This window comes from Lepisma saccharinum, chromosome 12 (genome assembly GCF_977018435.1).
Source record: "Lepisma saccharinum chromosome 12, izLepSacc3.1, whole genome shotgun sequence".
Lineage (NCBI taxonomy): Eukaryota > Metazoa > Arthropoda > Insecta > Zygentoma > Lepismatidae > Lepisma > Lepisma saccharinum.
In genome coordinates, this window is record NC_139240.1 from 21,491,481 (window position 1) to 21,516,030 (window position 24,550).

General features: G+C 38.0%; 1 protein-coding gene across 1 annotated transcript in view; it reads left to right on the forward strand.

Moving 5' to 3' along the window:
• Positions 1 to 17,030: 17,030 nt before the first annotated feature.
• The window catches only part of LOC145996261 (glycine receptor subunit alpha-3-like), a 73,295-nt gene continuing 65,775 nt past the window's right edge, over positions 17,031 to 24,550 (forward strand). Inside the window, exons 1-2 of the mRNA XM_083132687.1 lie at positions 17,031 to 17,035; positions 21,818 to 21,909. Of these exons, the coding sequence (XP_082988813.1) occupies positions 17,031 to 17,035; positions 21,818 to 21,909 (97 nt within the window). The remainder of the gene's footprint in view (positions 17,036 to 21,817; positions 21,910 to 24,550) is intronic.

The following is a 24,550-nucleotide window of genomic DNA, read 5'->3' on the forward strand; positions in this document are numbered from 1 at the left end:
GAGCGTCCCGTCTGATAGTTGAATGGGTGATCGTCCAAGATAAGAATGAACACAAAACAGCACAAGTCAAGTGAATTAAAGGTGAAGTAGAAGTAAATATTAGAATAGATAAAGATCAGATCGTAGCTACAGTATCCTAAATCCTACAATAACTGTCGTACAAAAGTAATATTTTTTTATGCAAATGTCATATGCCCAATTAGCACGACTGCTGTGACGAAAGGGAAAATTACTGAAAAATTGTTCGAAAAGTGTAGTCCCATTTCCCCCAATCCATAGAGATTATAAATAATAATAAAAACTTTCCTTAATGATTTCCTTTTGTTTGTTTGTTTGACTCCTCATTTCGACGCTACGAGTCCTCGAAAACTGGATATTATCCTGCTTATATATGCAAACCAAACCGCAGATTCAGAATTACCACGAATGAACTGGCGTTGTAATTATTATACACAAAATTCATGATTTATCTGAGGAAGTCGCATGTTAAAGGTTTGACTCTCGACCTGGGCATGACTGTTTCTTTGTGAGTTACATTTCATTGAACTGGAAATTGTTACATGGGGGTGTTTGCTCGATACTTTGGGGACAGATAGGGGGATGTTTCTATTGTTAACGTTAGTGTCGCTCACGATAAGAGACATTTCCCGTCTCATCTCATAAAAGAAAACGGGACAAGCGAATGTTTTCGACATGAGATGGGACAGACCAAAAAGTTCGTCTCGTATCGTGGCAGGTTGGGTGATACTTAGATTTAGCTGGTTGTTTGTGGTGGTAGTGTGTGTGTGTGTAGGGGGTTCTCTTGCACCCCGACTTCGAATATTGCTTGCAGTCATTCATCGTCATTGTTTCGATTAGCCAAAAGTGGGAAGAAATTTGATATTAGAGAAGATACGTACTAAACTAACCATGCGTTCTCATCGTTGCGGTTCAACAAAGTGACGAAAAAGCGACGTAAAAGTAGGATAAATACAAAAAATTGCAATATATATATTAACCGAAGAAAACTCTTATATTGCAGAAATTGGCGTGTAAACCAGTGTTCCTATTGTTATTTTAAAATTTGCGAAGAAAGTATTATGACGAAATTAATTGTAATTCCAGAAAAGGCATTCCTATAACAATAAGTTCTTGCCAGTCAGAACCAACCTATGTATTCACAATGAACAACGCTGTTCACGTGTCAGCCATTGACTGTTACAAGTTTTGGTTTGTCACCCTAATGGGAAAACCCTCTACCGAGTGGCTGAATTATAGTAAATACTTCTATACTTTTAGGACATAATCCATGTCAAAGAAATGGAACACACATTTTTGCACTGGAAGTTACAAGATACTGGTTTTACACAGTAACAAGTGACGTTGCTGTCGCTTTCAAGGCTCATGCTAAGTTGACGGGACGAGCAGAAGCCCTGCCTGCACGCATATCTAAGTGATGACGTCAGAGTACCTCTAGTCTGTGCAGAGGACGTTTTCAAATCAGTGACGTAGGAGGTGAATTTCAGCGGTGTTTGAAGGCGTGTTTCTCGAGAACTAAAACAAATATCACCGAGATATTTTGCACATCTCATTATCCGTAAAATGAATGGATTTAAAACGTTTTTCATGTCAAAGTGGAAATGTCCATTGTGGAGCTTAACAGTATAAGGAAATTGTGTTCTGAAAATGGTATAAATGTGATCAATTGGAACTTACCTGCAAATGAACGTTGATTCAGTGTTGCATGTGTATTACTAATACGATGTATTTGACGAAGCATGCATGCTACGGCACAATATTATATGCCAGCTGAAAATATACATGGTTCTTAGATGGTTCACATCCAAGGCGATGTTTCGTGAAAAGGTAAGATTTCAGAAAAACTGATAATGATAAGTGACTTCTTATCAGTAACTGATAAAGGTATTTCCTAATCTTAGACAACATTGATAACTCATATCTGGACTTTCTGCAGTGATAAAATTAATTCCGATTTTTTTATCAGTTTGATTTAATGAAGTATTGTTAATCGTGGAACTGCATTTAGGTTATTTGCATTTGCCAGCTAATACATAGGCAAAATTAAACGAAACACATACATACACACACACACACTCAAACAGTGGCGCAGGCAAGTTTTTTTATCTGGGGGGAGTACAAAATTCAACCTCCACCCACCTCCAATACACAACTTGTGTGTGTGTGTTCCAGCTGTGTATAATGTCAGTAAAACAGCATATTTTTCTTGAATTCATGCATCGTTTCTGGATTACTGGTCGGCATTTATAATCTAATATGATGTATTAATCTTGGATGGTGATTTCCTGCAACCCAAGGGCACCCGCAAAGGGAGGTCAGGGGGGAAACGTGCCACCCCCACACACACTGAGAAGTCTAGAAATACTTCATATAATTCCAATTTTGAAATTCTAGCGCGAAATTATGCACGAAGGGTGCCGTTAAAGACAGCAGATTTAGTGTCTATGCAAATTATTCTAGTGCTGATAATGCTTTATGAGAATTGCGGTAAAGCATCACCCATCCCATTTGCCCTATTTTAAGCACTGCTGCCCTCTCTTAGAAAAATCATGCGCGTAGCCTTGCTGCAACCTGCCATTTTCTGCTCTGCTTACATTTCTAGTTTCAATTGCTAGAAATTGTGACTGTCATCTTTTTATAACAATAAAACTTATCCTAAGAAAACATTACCCACCCAATTACACACTTATGTAATTTCGTATCTGTGATCATAAATAATATTAATGTTAAACACTAACACTTATTTACTTCCCACTATTTCTAACCTTTATCTTAATCTTCTTACCTTGTAGAATGATGTAAAACCAACTTTGTTCAGGAAAACCGAACAAATTTGGTTCTTCACACTGGAGCATTCTTGCCACAGTAAATTATTGTAATAAAAAAATGGTAAATAAAGGATGAATCAAAGAAAAGCGAGGGAATCCGTAGAAAATTCGCGGAACTGACGCCCTGGGTTAATTTTCAGGTACCAGGGCATAAGCGCATACCTCCGAAAGTAGTTTGACTACTTTTATCCGTATACATAAAATAATAATCGTTCTATGTAACCATATCTTGTATACTGATTAGGAAAATAAAATTATTTGTTTTCTGAGTCCTTAAACTTCCAGAGAGTGAAGAATGGTTTTGTTTGTATCTGACACACAGCATATGAGTAGTCATCGTCACGTAAACATTTTGCTAAGCAAGTTTCTGCTTTTTTTATTTTCTTCATTACCTTAAAGTAAAGTGTTGCTAGAAGCTTCCTTCGAATGGGGTGAAGAGATATGTTTGTTGCTTCCCTACTAAGAATTTCCAGCCTCGTCTTGACCGCGAGGACATCACTGAAGAGTTGCGACACAAGATACTTGGCGTTTTTCATTGTTTGGCACTATTTCTATTCTCAGTGTTTTTACACGTCTATCTCGAAAACTTGTGAACGCAGCTCTAAATTCCCGGGCAACGTTTTTCCTTTTATATTCAGTGCCAACAATGCGCTTGATCGTTTCTTTAATTTTGCTAATCCAATAACTTATTGTGTTGTTTTCACTGAATGTATAACCTCGCCTACCCGTTCACTTGCTGCCGAATTCAACCCCTTTTGCGGCTTCGTTAGGGAATAAGGGCCGAATCACACGGAACTGTATTTTCAGTTAGTTGGCGCTGAACTGACTGGAAGTGATGGCTGCCTGACTGGTTTTGAGGAACAAGTCATGTTCTAATTGCAACTGGCTTTCCTGTGGAACAGGAATCCTGTGACTGGATTCTGTGGAACAGCCAATCAGAGCGAAGTTTGGCCTAGTGAAGATAATCTGTGAATTTGCCGACGGAAAGTTTCTTGTCTGTATTTCCCGAGTGTTGGTTTGTTTTCTTCTCTTCAGTTCGATAGGTATTTAATTTATGCAAAGCGATTAAATTTATACGTGGCAAATATGATTAGCCGATAATGAAATCCTTATTATAACAAGTGCATTGAATGTTCTATATATTTAGTTGAAAAAATATATTTTTAATGAATGAATGCCTCGAATCTCGTGTATGAATATGCATACCCGAGTTCCTTAAAAAGCTTTTTCAGTACGCATTGATTACCATATTTGCTTTCGAGCCAATTTCTAGTCCATGCTTTTAATGTTTAATTTTTAATACATCAGTATTTCTCCTACAACGTTCTTCAAATTGCTCGTCCATCTTTTTAGATTTGTCTACTCTGCGCAATGTATTGTGAGAACAAAAGAATACCGACAAGTACGGTAACAGGTATGGCGGTTATTCCTGAGTAAACAAAAAAAAATCGACCAGACAATTCGATTATAGATGGCGGGGAAAGAACTTCCGGTTTGGGCAATTTTCCAATGTAAACAAGTAGAATACAGATCGTCACCGAGCTTATTTTCTTACAAAAGATCGGATACAAAATGGATCACTTGAAATTTTTGAGTGATATAGAGGGGAAAAGATACCTAGAAAAGATTGGCAATTTCCCTTATCCCTTGGATGAAGATTTACGGAAAAATAGTAGTCTTTTCCAAGACAGTGTTGATCTTTATCAACAGTTTCGTGTTAAGACTTCTGCTGCATGTTGAAATAAAGCTTACATAAAATATAAACATTGAAATACTTCAATATTACAACAGTAAAATGTATAATTTTCGACATTGTGTAGTCAAACTCAGCCCCTTTAATGTTATCATATGGCTGATGTTAGAGAGAGCGTCGTCAGAAATTTTTGTAGGGGGTTAAGGCCAGTAATAAAAGTAGAATAGTAGAAATAATAATAATAATTACAACTCTTATAAATGTTATACAATAAATAATTACTAAATTAATGAAATAAACAAATTTTATCCTAAATTTATTTATTAATGTTTCGAGTGCATATCCAGCACAACAGTTACAATACTGAAATACACAGTTATGGTATTTTATTATTAACTTTTGCAAGTGTCGTTCAAGAAAAGACTTTAGAAGTTAGTAAACATTTTACTAATAAAGTTTACATTGATTACATTAAATTATAAAATTATAATTTTTGGAATTCTGGATGCTTATAAACAGTTTCAATTTTTAAATATAGTCAACACATGTGCGTTAGACAATTATGATTTTCGAAACACGTAAAATATTTTCATTTGAATTACTCGTGTTTGTGTCCAATCTTTTCGCTTTATTGCCTGAACTCACTGATTTTTTCCGTATCGGATCTGTCTGAAAACTATGTATAGATACCCGAGAACAAACATTTGTTCCCAATCTCTTGTTGTAATCAAAAGCCACACAATGATTGTCGCCTTTTCTTACATTTACATCTTGAACTCCATGTTATTCTATTGAAAACCGGAAGTAAAGTTCCCGCACGCGCCAGGGAAGCACAGAAATGTAAACATCCGGTGAATAGCCCCCATAGCGTGAGGCGACGCTGGACTGGCTACCCATCTGCTAGTTATCGCCTCACACGATACTTGTTACAGACAGTACGTACTTATCGGAATACTTTAAAGGAGACAGGTCCAAATACCTGGTGAATATTAATTGAGTTGGCTGCACTGCAAACACAAATACTAAAAGTACTATCATTATGTATTCAAAACCGAAACCCTTCGATTCTTAGAGCAATATAAGAGCTTGCCATGACTAAAGCTCTCGCCACGAAAACAGTCCAGTGTAGATCGAAGCTTCCCCTTGCCTCCTCCACACCCCTGGCCCTCCAGGGTTGCCACACTTCTTCTAAGCTGCTCGGTCGACACTTCGCGCTTTGTACGTATGCGGTTGATTTCGTCGGTTGAAATTGTTGCTTATTGACAACACTGTAGGTGGGTGGCGTGACCTTGACTGGACTATTTTCGTGGCGAGAGCTTTAGAACTCTTGAAACATTGAAAACAATTGATTCACCGTGTATAATGATTGTAGTTCTGAAGTTAGAAGAATGATTTTTACATTTACATGACATTTTAGCATATTTTTTTCAATCTTTGGTAGACAATATGAATAGCTATTTTCATAACTTAGGTTTGTTTTCAGGTATATTCGTATTAAATGCAGATACATGACCAGATTTTTGCCGAAGCAGTGCTTCGGTAGCTTACCTTGAATGCACGCCATTCAGATGAATGTCGTCTTTTTTCCTCGCGTATGTGAAAAGGTGAACTTTAATGTAAGCGAAAGCAGGCCACTTGTTAAAATTTCTCACATCTACAAAGAAAGTCCAAAACATATTGTTACCTTATTCAAAAACCTTGCGTATCAAATCGAAATTTTACCAATTTCAACAGTTGAATGTGAAATGAGGACTAAAAGTGGTAAACATTGTAAGTGCCAAAAGCGAAAGTGTTGGGAAATCGCATCGTTCCGCACATCAGCCCGTAAGAACGTTCACACTTAGTGACCTATTTACACGCCCTTTGAACTACTTAGAGGGCAACCAGCCACATTTCACGTTTACCACATTATAAAGTATGGCACATTTCACAGTTTAAAGTGGAAAACGGTGTTTGAATTATTGTGGCACTTACAGCGTTTACCAATTTTAGTCTTCAAATCGTGTTCAGTGATATGAATCTAACCTGAACTGATCAGAGAAATCGTCTAGAAGTTGCAACACTTTCACACTTTCTTTTTCTTTCAATAAATGGACCTCCAATCCATTGCTTCCGTGTTGAAAAATCTGCAACAAAATGGATCAAGTCTAAACATCACAGAAGCCTTGGCAAAGCCACTGGAGAGACATCATATACAGGAATAGTCCCATTCATCTAGTCTATTCAGCTGATTTATTTTCTTGTACTCTGATAAAATTATGTTATTTTCAATAAATTTATGCAAGCATAAAATGGGAAAAATATAAAAATAAATTCTGCTTGTAGTGATGGATTCCTACAATTTATTATTGTGACAAATGTGGAAGTATTTAATTTGGGAAAATTCCATTTGAAAAATTTGGAAGAGCAGACGTTAGCAGATTTATACATTATCATTCAATCGACTAATTCTTAGAAAAGTGTAATCCCCCCCTTCCCACACACACACAAAGGAGCATTAGCCTGCAGCGCGATTTCCTGAAAGTAAATTTCATCTGATTCCATTTTTTCACACTCATTTGAAACAATTTTCATTTAACTTAAAAGATTACCAAGAGCAAATATCAAGTGAGCTAAGTACGAGTACAATAGGTTTCCAGTGATTTAAATTCTTTTATGAAGGAAAATAATGTTTGTAAACAATACAAACTTTTGTGTTGAGTTCTTAGAAAATAGGTTACCTCAACAGCAGCACCTTGTATCTATCAAATTCTTTGAGGGGGGTACAAGGGGAACAACTTGGATCTGCCGTTTAGGGGTTACTGTTGTACCCCCACAAATTTAGGGGGGTATAATGTATCCCTGTACTCCACCCCCCTTCCTGCGCCACTGTGTACACACACTAGAATAACGAGAACTTAAAGCGAAAGTTTATGTAAGTACAAATTTCCCATTCCTAAGGTAAAAGCACAGATAAAGATATATAAGTGGTCAAAGCTAACGTTACAAGTGACACTCTTCTCATAAGGGCAAGAAGAAAAACAGCTTACAAAACTTCTTTATTATCCTGCTTCACCATGTGTTCCGGATTCGAATCTCGGCGTCAGGGGGTTCTTTGTGAGTGTCTCTTCATCAATTTCATCATGTCGTCACTCATCCTTAACTTCCTGATTAGCCAAAAGTGGCAGAAAAGTGAAGTAAGGCCTGCTTTACACGAAAACATATATCTTAGCACTCTTCTTAATATTTATGCCATGACCAAGTGTTACCGTGTAAAGTGGAAAATCTTAAGGCATTTCAGATGCCATGGCATTTCTCAAGGATAGAATTGGTCCTATTAAATAGCCTTTTTCGTAGCATAACCAATCAGAAGCGACCTCTAGGTCACGGGTGCAGGTGTAATGGCGGCCGCGTGAGATGTAAACAATGTGTCGCTTCACATTTTTAAAAGCCGATAACTATTCAACCGAGAGGAATAACGTTTCCTATAAAACGGTATTAGATACATAGCAGCGGTGCTGCTTAAATACATGCTTTATAATGTATACAGTACACGCATGGAAGAACATTTTAGTTGTTTCAATTCTGAAAACCGTGCACTCACCACAGATGGTGAACTCGACGTGCTTTCGTGCTGTATATATTATACATTGTAATCGCAAAAGCTTACCGAACTTTTACATGAAATGCTTCCGTATAATGTACTATCTGCTATAAGATTTTTGGAAGCATTTACATTGCATTTATGCTAGTAAAAGTGTTAAAAGAAATGCGAAATAAAAAGGACCTAATATTCCAACAAAGAGGAAGCTGGGTTCATTTTGTACTGTCCTTCCAAATAGCATAACTTGCATCTCCAGTTTCAATAGATAAGGTGGAACATAAAAATTCCACCATCTCGAACTTGTGATGAGACCAGAAAATTGTGAATGAAGAGGCAGGGTTGATGAAGGAGCGAGAATATTTTGTGAGGGCAGCGAGGCCGATATTAAAATTCTGGGTGCATCAGCATATTGGCTATTTTCACGGTTTTACAATTTGCAACATGCCCCTTGATAAAAACAAAACTTTGAACCTGGCATCTTGCAATATAATAACTAGGAAAAAATAAATAAGAACGGAAATAATTATAGACAATTTGTCAGTTGATATTTATGCATCCTATTGTACTAGAAGCATGCCACATCTTTATGTAAAGAATGGAAACCGTGGAACCGTAATTTATGCTTGAGCAGTAACTGCGATTGGGTGTCAAAACTGGAGGGGCGAGGACAGTCTACTTTTTCTTGGTGGGCAAGGCTTAGCATTAGGATGTCATAGTGCGAGGAGGGGGGGAGGTCTGCCGACGCCCCCACTAATTGCCGCGCCACCACTGTACTTCAACAAAATCGTACTTCTTAAAAACTAAAATTGGTCCTCAGTAGTTAAGGCTCCTTCATACATTTGACGAAAGTCGAATCTGAGGAAGAAGAAGAAAAAAGGAGGGTCATGTGGGTTGGTTTTTGCGTGGCTTACTCTGTAACGTATCTCGGACGTAACCGAGTACGTCACGAGATTGGCAGTCTTCACAGTTTGCTTGGGTCTCAGCTTCTACTTCCTCGTAGAGCTCCGACACAGTAAATAGTCCCTAACGAACCTACACAAGTTATGTTAAAGAAACAGCGAAATAATTTTAAAAAGTATAAAAGATTACCTACACATGGAAACAGATCTTCATATGAGATCGTTGAAGGTAGGCATTTGCTGTTTACTGTTCACGGTTGACGGGAGAGTAGTTGGAGTGGGGTGGGTACCTGAGGGGAAACTTACACAATCGCTTGCAAGGGTGGAAGGAGGAGAATTTGTTTGTTGTGAAGCAGTTGACAATCTGGCGCGCAGGCGAGCGAAGAAAGCACATGAATTATCGTTCTTTTAACACGTAACGAATTTTTCATGGATAGTAAATCCGTAATTTGATGACAAAAGATTCTCAAACATTCATGAAATGGAAGATAGTAAACACAGCCGCGCTTTCATGTCTTGAATCTTGGATATATCATTATGTGGGAGAGGCAGGGAGGGGAAAAGGCACTTTCTCTCTCTCTCTCTCTCTCTCTCTCTCTCTCTCTCTCTCTCTCTCTCTCTCTCTCTCTCTCTCTCTCTCTCTCTTTAATCTTCCATAAAGAGCAATGAAAGAAAAATCGAAAACTGTTCCTATTTTGTACCTACAGTTCCTAAATAAAAATTACAATTTTTGTAACTATAATTGGCGTACGCAGAATTTTGTCACGAGATGTTTCAAGTTTGTTTAGATTTTAGTATTTATAGTAATAATAACAATACATTGTTTTTTGATTGATTGATTGATTTGCTTTATTTTACTTCGCCTTTTGTGCCACTTTTGGCTAATTTGCGAAGATGGTCATGATATGATGAATGAACACTCACATACAGTGGCGCAGGAACGGGGGGGGGGGTACAGGGGTACATTGTACCCCCAAATTTTTAAAGGGGGTACTGTACCCCCGTAAATCGAGTTGTACCCCCCATTGGTAATTTTACAGCAGACGGAAGGTGCTACTGTTAAAAGAACCTATTTTCAATTCACCCAATAAAAAAAGTGTATATTGTTTATAATTTATGAGCATTATCTTTCTTACCACAGAAATTCAACCCATTGCAAACTTATTCTACTACATTGTGCTTGCTACTATAGTGCGCGTCAAATCTCCTGCATATGGCGATAGCCAATAGCAGCGCACTGCAGCGGTGCCATGTCGAAATCTCACACGGAAAAGAGACAGCGTGGTTGAGCGAAACGCCTTGTCACGGAGAGCACGGAACATTAGATAATATAGCTAACATATAATAAACTTAATGGGAGAAAAGAACATACCTGATTAGGGACTGCATAATTCTTTCAATATTCTCAAGGTGGAAGTTGTAAGATATTTTGTCCCGTAAAGAGTACGTTATCTTTTTGGCAGTAGAAAATTCGCCACGATCGTAAATTTCAAAGACTGTTCTACGAACTACGTCTTTTTTCAAAGTCATCTAAATTTGTCGTTCTTTTCGGTATATTAATGTGCTTTCTAGTCTAGGTTATTGAAACATTGGAGCAGGCCCCGATCCACATTGTTTTGCCCCCGAACATATCCGAGAAACGGTAGCTTGATTCACACCACACGCTTGAGCTGTTAGATCCTGGCACTTCTTAAAGTCAATTTTACTTCTTTGTTCGTCACTCGAACACTTTTTTTTAAAAAAAATTGTACACCGGAAAAATCACCTGTCGTGCCTGGCTTCGTACAACACTGTATTTTTCTCTCTTCTCTCGCCATCACTACCACTTGGTTTACTCAACGACATGCTGCACACACCCACTAAACACATGAAAAAAACGAACAATGACGGTATCCTCTTCGTCAACTTCTTCTACCATCACTGGGAACGAACGTGCCCTGTTCCCTTAGCTAATCGGAAAGTTTCAGAATGCAACAGGAACGAAGGGAGAGCAAAAAGGATACAATGCAAATACGTTTATAATAACATTGCTTCTACAGAGAGAACGGTATAAGCTACAATCACGCTTGTTTTTCGTACATACTCGCAAATTCATTATCTTTCCATCTGTTGAACTACTGACACTTGAAATAATCTATTTATATCCGAGCGCCAGGTACACGATTTAGTAGCGAGGTGAAACAGCTTCTGAACTAGGCAACGCCGCACGTCCGTGATTCGCTGGGGCTGTTCAGTCGTTCAAGGCCATATGCAGGAGATTTGACGCGCACTCTAGTTAGTTCATTGACCTGTGTTCTTGGTAACCTCCTTAAGGAGATGAAAATTGTTTAAAATGTGTGTGCAACGATGGAACCATATTTGCTCTCAGAAAATCATGCTGCAGACGAATGCTAAAGAAGTGGTCTCGTCGATTCGAAGATAAGATACAAATCTTCATCAGAAGAGTATATGACTGACTCCATTTTCTTTTGAATGTTTAAAATGTAATTTTTCGAAACGAAATATTTACACAAACGAGACGAGACACGACAGACCAACTTGGGGGGTACAATGTACTCCTGTACCTCACCCATATTTTTCATAACTTTGTAAGATGGTGTACGGAAAACTAAACTTAAACGTATATTTTAAGATATTTTTTTGGAAATAGAGTCCCGATTAGCCTATTTGAGCATGAAGTGAATCTAGAATAAGTTTTAATAACTTCAGAGTGGAAACCGAAACAAAAATAAGCACAAACAAGAACGAGAAGGACCTCACCACACAGGAGATGAGATGAGGCTGTGACAATTCTCGACTCATCGCATAGCGATATCATTCCTAGGTGAAATTATATTTTTCCTAGACATTTAAACAGGATGCAATTTGCGACTTTATCAGGGGGACTTATTTTACCTATGTATTAGGGTATACTTATAATTGGATATTAATTGCTTATAATCTAATTGTGATATCGAATGCAACACAAACACAACGCCATTTTAAGTTAAACCCTAAAGTCAAACTGTACATTACATTAGTCAGATGAATGAACGACATAAATGAGATTCACTGCAGGTTCTATTGGTATATTTTGGATTGGATGGATTCACAAGGTGTTTGATTCATTTATTTTATTTATTTTACTTCGCATTTCTGCCACTTTTGGCTAATCGCGAAGATGAGGATGAGTGATGATATGATGAAATTGATATACACTCACAAATAACACCCATGCCCAGGCCGGGATTCAAACCTGGGACCTCTGACGTCATAGCGCGCTATTCTAACCCCCATCGTCACGGAGGCCGGCGAGGTGGGAATGCGTTTTGGATTTTCTCTGTAGATGCGAAAATCTTTAACTGTGACGCGCACATGCTTTTGCTTACATTAAAGTTTACCTTTTCACATAAACGAGAAATTGACATGTCACCCAAAAACACACGCATGCACCTGCATTTAATACCATTACATACGAAAATAAACCTTGGCCGGCTCTTCATATTGTCCACCAAGGATTGAAAAGAAGAAAAAAGTCTTGAGCATATAACTTTCCTTGTTTCGTCTGAGATCTGAAGGATTTCGGTTTTGTATATGTAATGATAAAGTGCTTGTAGAGTGTCATTAGGTACAGCTAATTGTAATTATATAAGAAATAAATGCTTTGTCAAATGTTTCACAAATATTTCAAACTTAGACTTCTTACGAGTTGATCGGGAACCATCTCAACTCTAGTTTTATTTTCTTTTTTAATACAACGCCCTATAGGTGTCTGAGAAAATACCAAATACATGGCTTCTAAAAGGCATTGGATGTGGTACACATCTGCCATAAATTGTTTAAGATATTTTTATGCGTAGCTATGGCACTTTAAAATTAGAATGAAAAGAACTGAAGTGGAACTCCATAAGTATTATATATTTAATAATGTAATTTCTATATCCATTGGTTGGGGTGGCCCAAGATCCTCCTCATCCCCTTTAATCTCAACCTGCATTAAAATGAATAGATGTATCTTTGTTCGCAATTTTCACATTTAAAACTCCTGATTTTCCGTTCCGTTAAATTAAAACAAAACCCGAACGAGGTCCAGAGCTTTATATGTTTCAGAATTTTTATCTGGTTTTAAAATCTTTTTTTTTTTTAATTCTAAGAAAAACAAAGAAAAAAATATTTATGCAAAATATGCATTAAATAACAGGACATCCGTGTGTGTTGTTCTAAAATATAATATTTCACATTATACTTAGATATCAAGGACGTATTTAAGGGGGAGGTTCCTGATCCCCCTCTCCGAAAGACTTACCAAGTAGTAAAAGTAAATAATCAAAATATTGTTTAGCTTTTGTTCGATGATTATTTCCACTGAACGTATTGGAAGGCAAGGAATTTGACGCATACAGCTTTGAAGGGTTCCAAACATTTATGGACACTACTAATATCATCCATAAAATATTAATCAGGAACTTTACTTTTCATTAATTGGATCAAACTCCTTTTTTGTTATTTAATAAATATTCAATCATTTTTCTATTTGACATTAAATTCCTTGCCAGGGCAGTTGTTTTTGTGCAAATCTTGGCGATCTTAACTACACGTAAGCTAGATAATGAATACGTGCTGTTATATCTATATTATTTTACTATATTTTACCTATTCATGTAATAATAATAATTCATTATTAATTAATTTACATATTTAATTAAATATAATAATAATTATTATTATTGTGACACTTGGTTTTAAGTAGTATGTGTGTGTGTGTATATAATAAAAATAATGTATTGCCGGCTCCCGTGGCGGAGTGGTTAGCACATCGCGCTACGACGCCAGGGGTCCCGGGTTCGAATCCTAGCCTGGGCATCGTTGTATGTGAACAGTGGCGCAGGAACGTTTTGCATTTGGGGGGGTACAAAATTCACCCTCCCCCATATATATATATATATACACACACATATGGGGGAGGGTGAATTTTGTACTACTTGCCACAAACAGTGCATACGTTACCTACAAAGTTACCTCGTTTAGAAAGATTCTCCTTCTTGATCAGTTTGCCGGTGGTTTTTTTTTCTTCCCTTCTATTTTGGGCTTGGATTATTCTCGTGGGATTTCGGATCTGCATTGAACATGTGTGCCGTGGATAGACAAGTTTTGGTAGTAGACACTCAACATAGAATTGTTGTAGCTGCGTTTCCTATTCTTCTTCCAGAATTGATCATCTCTCTGGATGTATTCTATTTTAACACCTTTCTGTGTCCACAGACCAAAGATACAGTACCTTCTCCGTGTAATAATTACTATTACCCTACACGTGGTAATAGTAATTATGTGTGGTGTTCACGATATTGGCGTCAAGCTCTTCGTCAAATTTCCAGAAAGTTACTTTCTTCGTCTTGATGGCATGTTCAGGTGTTACATGTTTGACAGAAAAGGGACACTTAATTTCGATAATTGCATAACGAAATAAATGTTAGATACAGTGAAGTTTCTGATAGATATTGTATACATATTGTTATGAGTTGTAGTATGCATAAACCTTCTTTGTAATATCATTCCAAGCCGTGCTATCCCAATATAATCCTTGCCTTCCAATAAGTTCAGTCTCTTCAGATAAAGCTAACAACCATCATATACAACAAATGCTAAACGAGTATTGTTATTATTTTATTACTTGGTAATCTTTTCGTTTGGGGGAGGGGGTCCAGACGCCCTAAATAAATCCTTTATGTCTTTCAAAGCCTTATGATGTCAATCCTAATCATTGCCTTCCAAAATATTCAGAGTAAAAATAGCAGTACTTGATAAGTATTTCGGGTGCTATACTTCAAAGCCGTATTATATTTATAGCTATAATCCTTCCCTCCAATACGCGTTCAGAGGAAATTATCCATCGAATATGCAAATATTGCTAAAGGAGTATATTTATATTATTTAATTTTAGTACTTCATAATCCTTTCGGGGGGGTCCGGACCCCCAGCAAACTTGTTCTACGTATTATAGCGTAATATTTGCCAAGGACACCGCCGGTTTAATTGAATTGCTCAAAATAACGTTACTGGTTTACGTACGTACAATGTAAACGTCTAATGGAAACCGATAAATACTTCCCCATTTGATGATGTAGTAAACGGATAGGTATTATTTATATTTCATTCTGAACCTTTATTTTGCCGGCGATTTTGTAGCGCTTGAAATTTCATTGTTGTTTCTGCAGCAGACGATTTTCTCGGAGCCCACATCTTACGCCAAACACACTTGCTGCCGTCACCCATATTTTGCAATTGAACACGTCCAGTTGACGCAAGCACACTTCCCTGTCTCTTGCGATCGTGTTTTGTCTTCACGAGCTATTTTGTTGTCTCCCTCCGCGTTCTAATGTGGGTGGGGTTTAGAACGCTTCTAACTATCTGCACGAGATGTCGCCACAGTGCAGGGACACTTTTACGTATTGCAAGGGTTTCGTTTTCCTCAAACAGTCTCAAAATAGGAAAACTGACTTCTAGAGTGATGATGTTAATGTCAAGTACAATGAACATTGCATGGCCCCAACAAAACAGTTTTCCATAAGCTTGTGTGGTTAACGAGATAATTGCATGTGAAAATTGCGGTTTTTCCCATTTTTATGCCCAATTTACTTATTAAGCAGGGTATTTTTTTAAATTTCTGCTTTGTAGGAATTACGCAGCCATATTTTCTGAAGAATAGAAAATAAACCCGGAGGTCCTATCTTTGCTCGTAACTGAAAAATCTGTTTAAAACGGAACGTCTGCACTGCGCGTTTTCGTCAATGTATGAAGGAGCCTTAATAAGGAGTTGCTAAATCTAAATAATTGCTAATTTCATTACACTAACTGTATGAAATGTCAAATAAAATAATGTAAAACAATTGTGCTGTCTATTCATTCATCTGGTGGATTGAGTAGCAAATTCTCCCCATTTATGTAATAATAATAATAATAATAATAATAATAATAACAATAATAATAAATTTGGTATAAGTCAAATACTAACACTTGTTTGCCTCTATTCGATAGGCTATAATACTAAATATCCCACTTTTATATTTTTAAAAAATTCAGAAGTCCCCTTCATTCGAACACTGGTTATATAAGTATTGTATCAGAGGCGTATATTCTAGGCTATTTAAGCTACCTGCAAAGCCCAAGCTCAGAAGAGAAGGAAAATCGATCAGAAAAAAATGTATATAAAATTGTTCATTTCAAAATGAAGATGATGGCGTTCCAGGAGTTGGCACACTTATTTCTTACAAGCTGTTACACTAATTTCTTAGGAATTGGCAATCTTGCCCGCTTTCTTAAAGCACATGAGTTTATAGCATAGCAGTCTTTCTTCTAGCATGAATACCGTCAATGTTGCGAACCCCCTGTTCCCAGCGTGGAATCTTCACTGGAACGGGAAATTTTTCACTTATGACAGGAAAATTTCCCCTCTGGGCCAAGCACACCACTTGCAGACAATTACGACAAGAGGGAGAGGCCGTTGACCTCTTCAAACAACCAGAGTAGATGCGGGGGTGAGGGGAAGTTGGGGAGTTTGTTGGCTGTCGGATTATGGTATTGGTATATGCTTATGACCGCACCTAAAAATATCCGAACTGACAAATGACGCCAGGTACTCTGTTCTGTATTGGAAACGCGTTGGGTTCATTTTCCTTTCAAGGCAGCTCGCTGTGTAGTGTGGGGAGTGTCTGCGTGGATAATATTTTTGTGAATGATGTGTGCTGTGTTGTGTAGTGAACAAAATGAATAACATAATTAACGAGCAATTTACTCGGCTTACGCATGAGGATAAGCTTCAAATCGTCGTTGAATTTTTGTTTTTAGTACCCTTTTGTGCACAGAGAGAGGACTGGGCCTATAGTTTAATGTGGGATCCGAACTAGTATGTGCATCCACCGGGTATCGAACCCGGGACCCCTTTGTTTCAGGCGACGACGTTGCCACTACGCCAACGAGCAGGGCCCAAGCTTCAAATCGTGAAGATATGTAGGTCTCAGACTCAAAAAGGTATGAGGTAAGAAGTTTATTATGAATTTTATTCTCGCGTCTAGGTGTACATAAATATTTCACAATATCACATCACTTCAAAATCCAGGAAAATTAAGAACAACCCCCCTCCCTCCCCACAATGTCCATTCGAACATTGATACAGTGAGATAGCCCAGATTCTGCACCCCAGTGGCGTACGCAAGGGGGGGGGGGTTACCGGGTTTAAACCCCCCCTTTGAGCTTTTGAAATATTATGGAAAATGCTGTAGAAAAAAATTAAAAATGGCTAATTTATCACAAAGATCTGCAACAGTAATAAAAATAAAAATAGTAATAATAATAATAATAATATTAACAATACTAATAATAATAATTTGAATGATTATTCCCATGCAGCATGGAGAAAAGCACAACATTTCAAACACACGCATCTTTAATAGTGAATGCCTTGAAAATAAACACAAATTCTTGAAAATTAAATATGAGGGCAACTATGATTTAAAAGAAAAAAGTTGTTTTGTACATCAGCTGCAACGATGTTCAAAGAACATGCATTTTTTTTCTGTGAACAATGAGCTTTAACTAAATAAAGTTCTTGGTTCGTTGTAAGCTGCTAATGTAGACAAATGCTCGCCCTACAAGAACACACGATCACCAGTCCACCTTCCCATTGTTTGCGCGGTCCATTTGAATTTCTGAATTCGAACTACAATAAGCTTAACTATTGTGAAATGTTTTGTTGGTAAGAACAACGAGACAACCAGGTGTGAATTATAGTGCCTGTGCATAGTAGATTTTGAGAGCGGTATTGGCGTGTTTCTCATAAATCTTTACAGTGTAGTTTGGGATCCGTCGATATGTCTAAACAATCTAAGCGGCCGCAAAGTTCAATAATGTTGAAGAAGTGCTTTGTGAATCACCTAGAAGTGATAAATGTGTTGGAATGTCTATAAACTTACTTTTGAACAAAAACATACACTCAGTGGAGTGGAATTTAGCAACATGTATTCTCCTGCCTCATCATCATCCTGGGCGAGTTCCCATAGGTAAAGGTAATGTAAATTCCCCCATGCATATAGCACCGTGTCATGAAAGCACGTGTAGTGGTGTGGTGGGACTCCACACATTCTCAATCTCGACCATTTTGCGGGTGATGTGATCAGCACTATGCTCCGGCAGCATTTATCCCCCCAGGGTTGCTCTCAGGTAACCATTGATATGATGCTGGGTGCGGGGACAAGGCTGGATAAATTCCAACCAATTCCGGGGATCTCCCGCGAGGTTGTCAGACTAGACTAGCGCGGCTCCATGCTGCGGCTCCTTGGCTGAGTTTCATATGTTGATTATTTCAATTAATTTAATATATTTGATTGTTTTTATGGACTATCATAAATAAATAACCATTGACTAGACAAATATTTCGTAACAAAGAAACAAAAAAACTCCAAGAATTTGTTAACAATCGAATGACTAGAAAATAATTTTGTCCTATTGCTTTCATAAATATATTTATGTAGATCTCTACTACTTAATAATAGTAGTGATATTAGTAGTAACAGCAGCTGCATTAATAGTATTATTAGTAGTAATTAAACTAATTAATTAATTATCAGTATTATTAATTATGAATATTATTAATTAATTAAAGTTTAATAAAACAGTGGTACTGTGAATTTGGAAAAAGTTTTAGATATAACCCCCCCCTTGATGAAATCCTGCGTACGCTACTGCTGCACCCAGTATACGCCACTGATTAGTATTTCTTCGATTCCTTTCTTTCTGCGAATACAAAAAAAAAAAACATAGCTTAAAATCAAGGTGTGGCTGTGGTTTAGTGGCATGCGATGATACAAATCTACTTCCATTGTTTTCCTTGAAATCGACGCACGATGAGGTATAGCATCAGAGTAGATGACATTACTCCATTAACCGTGCGCAAAAACTCCATTTTTGAAACAACATGTATCAGCACGAAGCTATAACAATTACTCTAGAATGGCTAAAAGACCTACAACACGCGCCAGAGCTGATATTATCTCTAGACGCCTATGACGTCACAGAGCTTTTAGCAGGCTTCTTCAATGGGCATTCACTGGGACGGAGAAATTTGCTGCGAGGGCACAAACGCCAGTCACTTACCCATAAAGATTTACAGGTAATATTTTCTAACTAGATTCGTAGACTTTAAATTGCCTGATTAGTGATTGATTTAAATTCCTACACAAGTGTTAAGAGATTTGTGTGTGTGTGGACAAGTATGAGTACATATTCTGGTGTTATTTCCACTCTTCATCTACTACAGGGACAGGCCTTGTTAACAATAAATGCAACAATGATCAGTACAAAGCAGGATTGTTAAAGGTCCAAGAAGCCATAAATTCTAATGGGTTCTATTGGGTTCCACAACAGGACCGGAATCTTTTTCTCCCACAATTTAAATTCGGTCCAAGTTGCGTATTGTTGCATTGAAAAAACTGTCCATGGACCGTAGTTAAATTCATCAGGGAAAAATGTTCCTGGATCATATTTCAACTGATCCGAAAGGAATGTTCCTGGACCGAATTGAAACACTTTACAAATAAAAAGGTTCTTCACGGTCCAGAATCCATTTACGCCTGCTGATTTTCTCTCCTGGACCGGAATTGAATTTATTTAAAATTCCTGGACTTTAATAACCCTGGCATAAAGAAAATGCAACAATAAAACATGCTTTAAAGATAACTTCTCTGTAAGAATATCCGCTGTGTTTACTTATTTATTGATTAGGAATGGCCAACAACAATTCGATTTGGAGTTGTGGATGTATAAATTGTACATAAAGGAGACCAGGCTATATTTTCATATTCGACCATTTAATCCAAAGAAGAAATGGTTTTACAGTTTCCAAAATTCCAAAAAATTATATAGTTTTAAGTGAGAGGTCGTACAACATAAATTTTATGAGAAAATTTCTCTCAAAACCTTTAACACCATTTCTTGAACGAGATGTGTAAAGTTATTAATAAAATGCAATAACTATTAATTTCATTACAACTAACTGTATGAATTTCGAGTCTCCTTGGGTGGGGTTGGGGGAGGACGTAACAACTTTTCTACTGCGATTTCGGCCAGTGTATGGGGCCGCTGTGCTCACCAATGAGGAAATTGGGGAGCTACGAATGAGTAGTGTAACCTGGTCATGGAAACCTGCACCAACGACTGGGGGTTCGTCGTGCTGACCTCACGTCACCCCGTAACTTGTTGGATGATCGCCCACCTCTGCTGAGGCATGTGAGAGTGAGGTAGGTATGTCCTGGCCCTCGTGGGCTGTTGCCACACGGGTTACTGTATGAAATTTATAAAAACTATGAGGGGAAAGTGCTGGATATTCACTAATCTGGTGAATAATGATAAATTTGGAATAAAATTTGTTTATTTTTATTAGTTTATAATTATTGTAAAATAACAATTATATCCGTGATAATAATACATCATTTCAATTTTACAAGTTTTAGCAATGACCTGACCTGCCCCCACAAGAAAATTCTGGCCACGCCCATTGTAGTTGGCAGACCAGCATTGGTTGAACTTCATCGAGCAAAGACCAATGAGTTGAGATGTACTACAATGCGTAATTTGTCTTATCTTCTCTATCAGCTCTTCAATTTATCCAACATTTAATTTTATCCATTCGGTGGATAAAATATAAAAATTATAATATAATAAACATGACAATATAATAAAAATTACTTCAGTCCTATTTATTGAGATCATGTAATTGCAAACCCAATGTGAATCAGAATTTAGTCTCAGTACACAATAATATACACGAATTATTTTCACTATTTTTTTAATTCTTAGGTGTATAATAAGAAAACTGGATGTTTGAGGAAGAATGCCACGAAAGCACTATTTCTATTCCTGGAAAATTGTAACATGGTTCTTGTAAGTAAAGTTATCATTAGCTATTTTTAATCGTGGTATTTTTTATCTTTAACTTCATTTAACGTAATCTCTTTATAAAGCTTACAATTAAGAACGAAGGAATTTCATGTTTAAACTTAAAATTTGATTTCATTGCCTTGAAATCTTTCAATGTTTTACGGCAAATAAAGTACATAATTAACATTTTTATTAGTGGAAAATAAACTTCCAAAAGTTTCAGATTTACGACGATAGGAAGTAGTGTTGCTCACGAGACGGGTAAAGTTCCCCGCGCAATTTATATCCGCCACGAGACATACATGGGGGGGGGGGGGTAGGGCCACACACATTCTATCGATCTCGCCCATTTTGGAGATGATGTGATCAGCACCACGCTCCGGCCGTCTTTACCCCCCCCCCACCAGGGTGCCTCCAGGTACCCATTTGATTGAGGTTGGGTGAGCCCCAGAGCTGCTGCTTTAAGAGAGGACAAGGTCTGAAAATTCCGACCTTAGATGACCCAACCCGGGAATCGAACCTGGGTCTCCCGCGTGGCAGTTGAACACCCTACCGGCTAGACCACCGAGGCCTCCGGTGACAAACGAATATTTTGGAGACGGCGTTTACCCGAGACAAGACAGACAGATCATAGTCTCGTCTCGTGGGCAACACTAGTATTGCTCGCGAGACAAGACATTTCCCGTCTTGTCTCGTGTCTCGTTTCGTTTTCGAGTCGAGGTACGAGACAGGACAAGCGAATATTTTCGAGATGAGACGGCATTTCTTGGAGACTTGGAGCTTGGATCTCTCGTCTCGTCTCGTCTCCTGGGCAACACTAGTTTCAATGACGCAAACTTTTAAAGCACAAACATTTTCCAAAATTTTCTAAAATTCTCACTTGCAGGTCTATTATATATTCGAGGCAGTCGGAGGGAACGCAAATATTTACCATACCTCCTGATTATGACAAAGAAGAAAATCCACCGATTCACGAAGGTAAGTATTCTGTGAAGTAGCTTCACTCTTAGGGGCAGTACAGTGGGATCCATGAGTATTACCTTGCAAATTGTCCATCACCATGTTCGTGCACTTTATTTGACCCAATAACAGCTTCAAGAATTAAAAGAAAACTCAAAACAAGCTGTTGACAACTTCTTCACCAGCATACATAAAAATCCGACGCTTAAAAACACATAGGTTTTAAAAAAAATAATAATGAAAATAGTCATGGACAATTTGCACGGTAATACTCATGGATCCCACTGTACAAATAAGAATTTGCAGTGGTACGTTTTTTGTTGTTCAAGTATTGAGGCTATGCCCCCCCCTTTCCTTCTACCTTGTCGTTTGTCCGAGATAACCACAATCACTTTTATTTATCTACGCCAGAAATTTAAGGTTGGGGTCAGACCATTGATAAATCTTCAATAGTAGAGGGGAGGGAATGAGAATAATAATTATCATGCTCTTGATGAGTGCTTTTTTTCTGGGAAGAAATATTTCGATACTGTTCAAAAGCAGAGGGGGCCACTCCGCGACTTGCACGTTATTGGCTAGAGCTTGTGACGTCACCAAGCGGACACGAGCGGAAGAAAGCTATGCGTAGAATGTAGCAGATGGCCCATGAAACGCTGTGTTTTCATGGATCTTTTGATATTATACACCAAAGCTGTTAATTTAATTTGACAACAAGAGATCAAATACGCGATAGAAGAATACACTTATTCCGAAACAATGCTTAGTTTATTTTTCATTCATTATATGCGTGATATCTTGTCCCTGTAGGCTGTACTCCACTGCCAGCTTTTCTTTCCAGCTAACCTTTTGCATTTATTTTAAATGACTAATTCTAAGGAAAGTTCTTGTCCGGGCATATTCTGATATGAATTTTTACTGAATGTCCTGGAATTTCCCTTTAATATTTTTACACTACTTTCCAGATTCTCCAGTTGATCGCCACGATGAGGATAAATTTCTTTTTGTTATTTAACGTCTTCATCCACTTTTGGCTAAACGTGACGAACAGGATGAGTGATTATTAGTTTAAATTGATGAAGGGACACTCGCAGCAGGCACGTATCCAAGGGGGAGCTTAGGGGGCTCGAGGCCCCCCCCGATTGATTTATTTTATTTTACTTCGCGTTTTGTTCCTCTTAGCTAATTTACGAAGATGGGAATGAGTGATGAAATGATGAAAATGATAAATGGACATTCACACACAACCATGGCCGAGCAGGATTCGAACCCGGGACCCTTGGCGTCGCAGCGCGATGTACTAACCACTCAGCCACAGGGTCCGGCAAAATTAGGTTTTTGTTTTCTTGAATAGTGTGCCGATAATATATAAGGAAAGAAATACTTACCAAGGCAACACGGAGAATGTTCTATAACCCTGTAAGGTAAAAAAAAAAGGTAAAGTGTTCCCCTGTGCATAGCACTACGCCATGAAGGCGTATAGGGGGTGTGGGGGTAAGGCCCCGCACTCTCTTGATCCGGTCGTGAGTGGAGGTGATGTGATCAGCATCACGCCCCTGACCGCCTTTACCCCCCAGGATTTCCCCCAGGTACCCATGTTATTCGACGCTGGGTGGGCGCCGGGGCCGCTTCCACCGTTAGAAAAGTTCCCGGATTTGAACCGGCCGGGGATCGAACCCGGGACCTTGAGCATGGTAGTCAGACGCGTTACCGACTGAGCCGCCCTGTATAACCCTGTTGTTGAGAATATTGCATTAAAACTTTTCTTGCGCTTTCGGTGTTGTCGCAAGACTATGCAAAGACTTGTCAGCATTTGGAAGCTGCAAACGTAGCGCCACACGTAGGGACGATTCATTGTAATTTTTTAATCTCTGGAAAGCGCGAGAGGGAACGTTCTTGAATAAGAGAAGGAGTCGAACTACTGGCAACATTAACGAATCGTTTTATCTGTGGAACGTTCTAGAATATAATGAGGTTGAAATACACGGCTTCAATTTCCAGGTTGATCTGTACAACAGAATCAGTTAATGAGTATTCAAAGGTAAGTGTGATAGTTCATAGAGTCGATTAGTGATCAGTCAGTGTCTATTGGTGGCTTTATAAGATCTAGTGATTCGAAAATGAAAAGGACTAAATACCATAAAGTAACGAAGTCTACTACTAGTTCCAGTTCGGGTCCAAAGCAGAAGACATTAACGACAGCGGAATTTCCGGAGCCTCAGTGTAGTTCTAGCAAGGTATTACAATTTTTTCCACAATTCATCAAAGTGCAGATCCTAACCATTATTATGTAATTAATCCGATTTTGCTTGTACAACACAACACAATGGTGTTGTTGGATTCTCGATAGATTCCTTTGTGCGTAAAAAATCTTGCATACTGGAAACTAGAGGGAATCATTATGAAGCATGAATTATAAAGGGCTCCCTTAATCAGTTCTGCAGAGAGGTCCAAAGCTGTTGTTAGTCATCAATTAACATTATCGACCTGTAAATATCAAGTAGGGTGAAGGCACATAATGGTTCGGATCCCACTTTAAACTGTAGGTCCAGTCCCAATTAGCCTTAGTGTGCATAAAGTGGACTTAAAACACCAAAACAATCAATTGCAATATCAAGTAGGTACAGTCCCTATTAGCCTATTTATGTTAAACTTCATATTC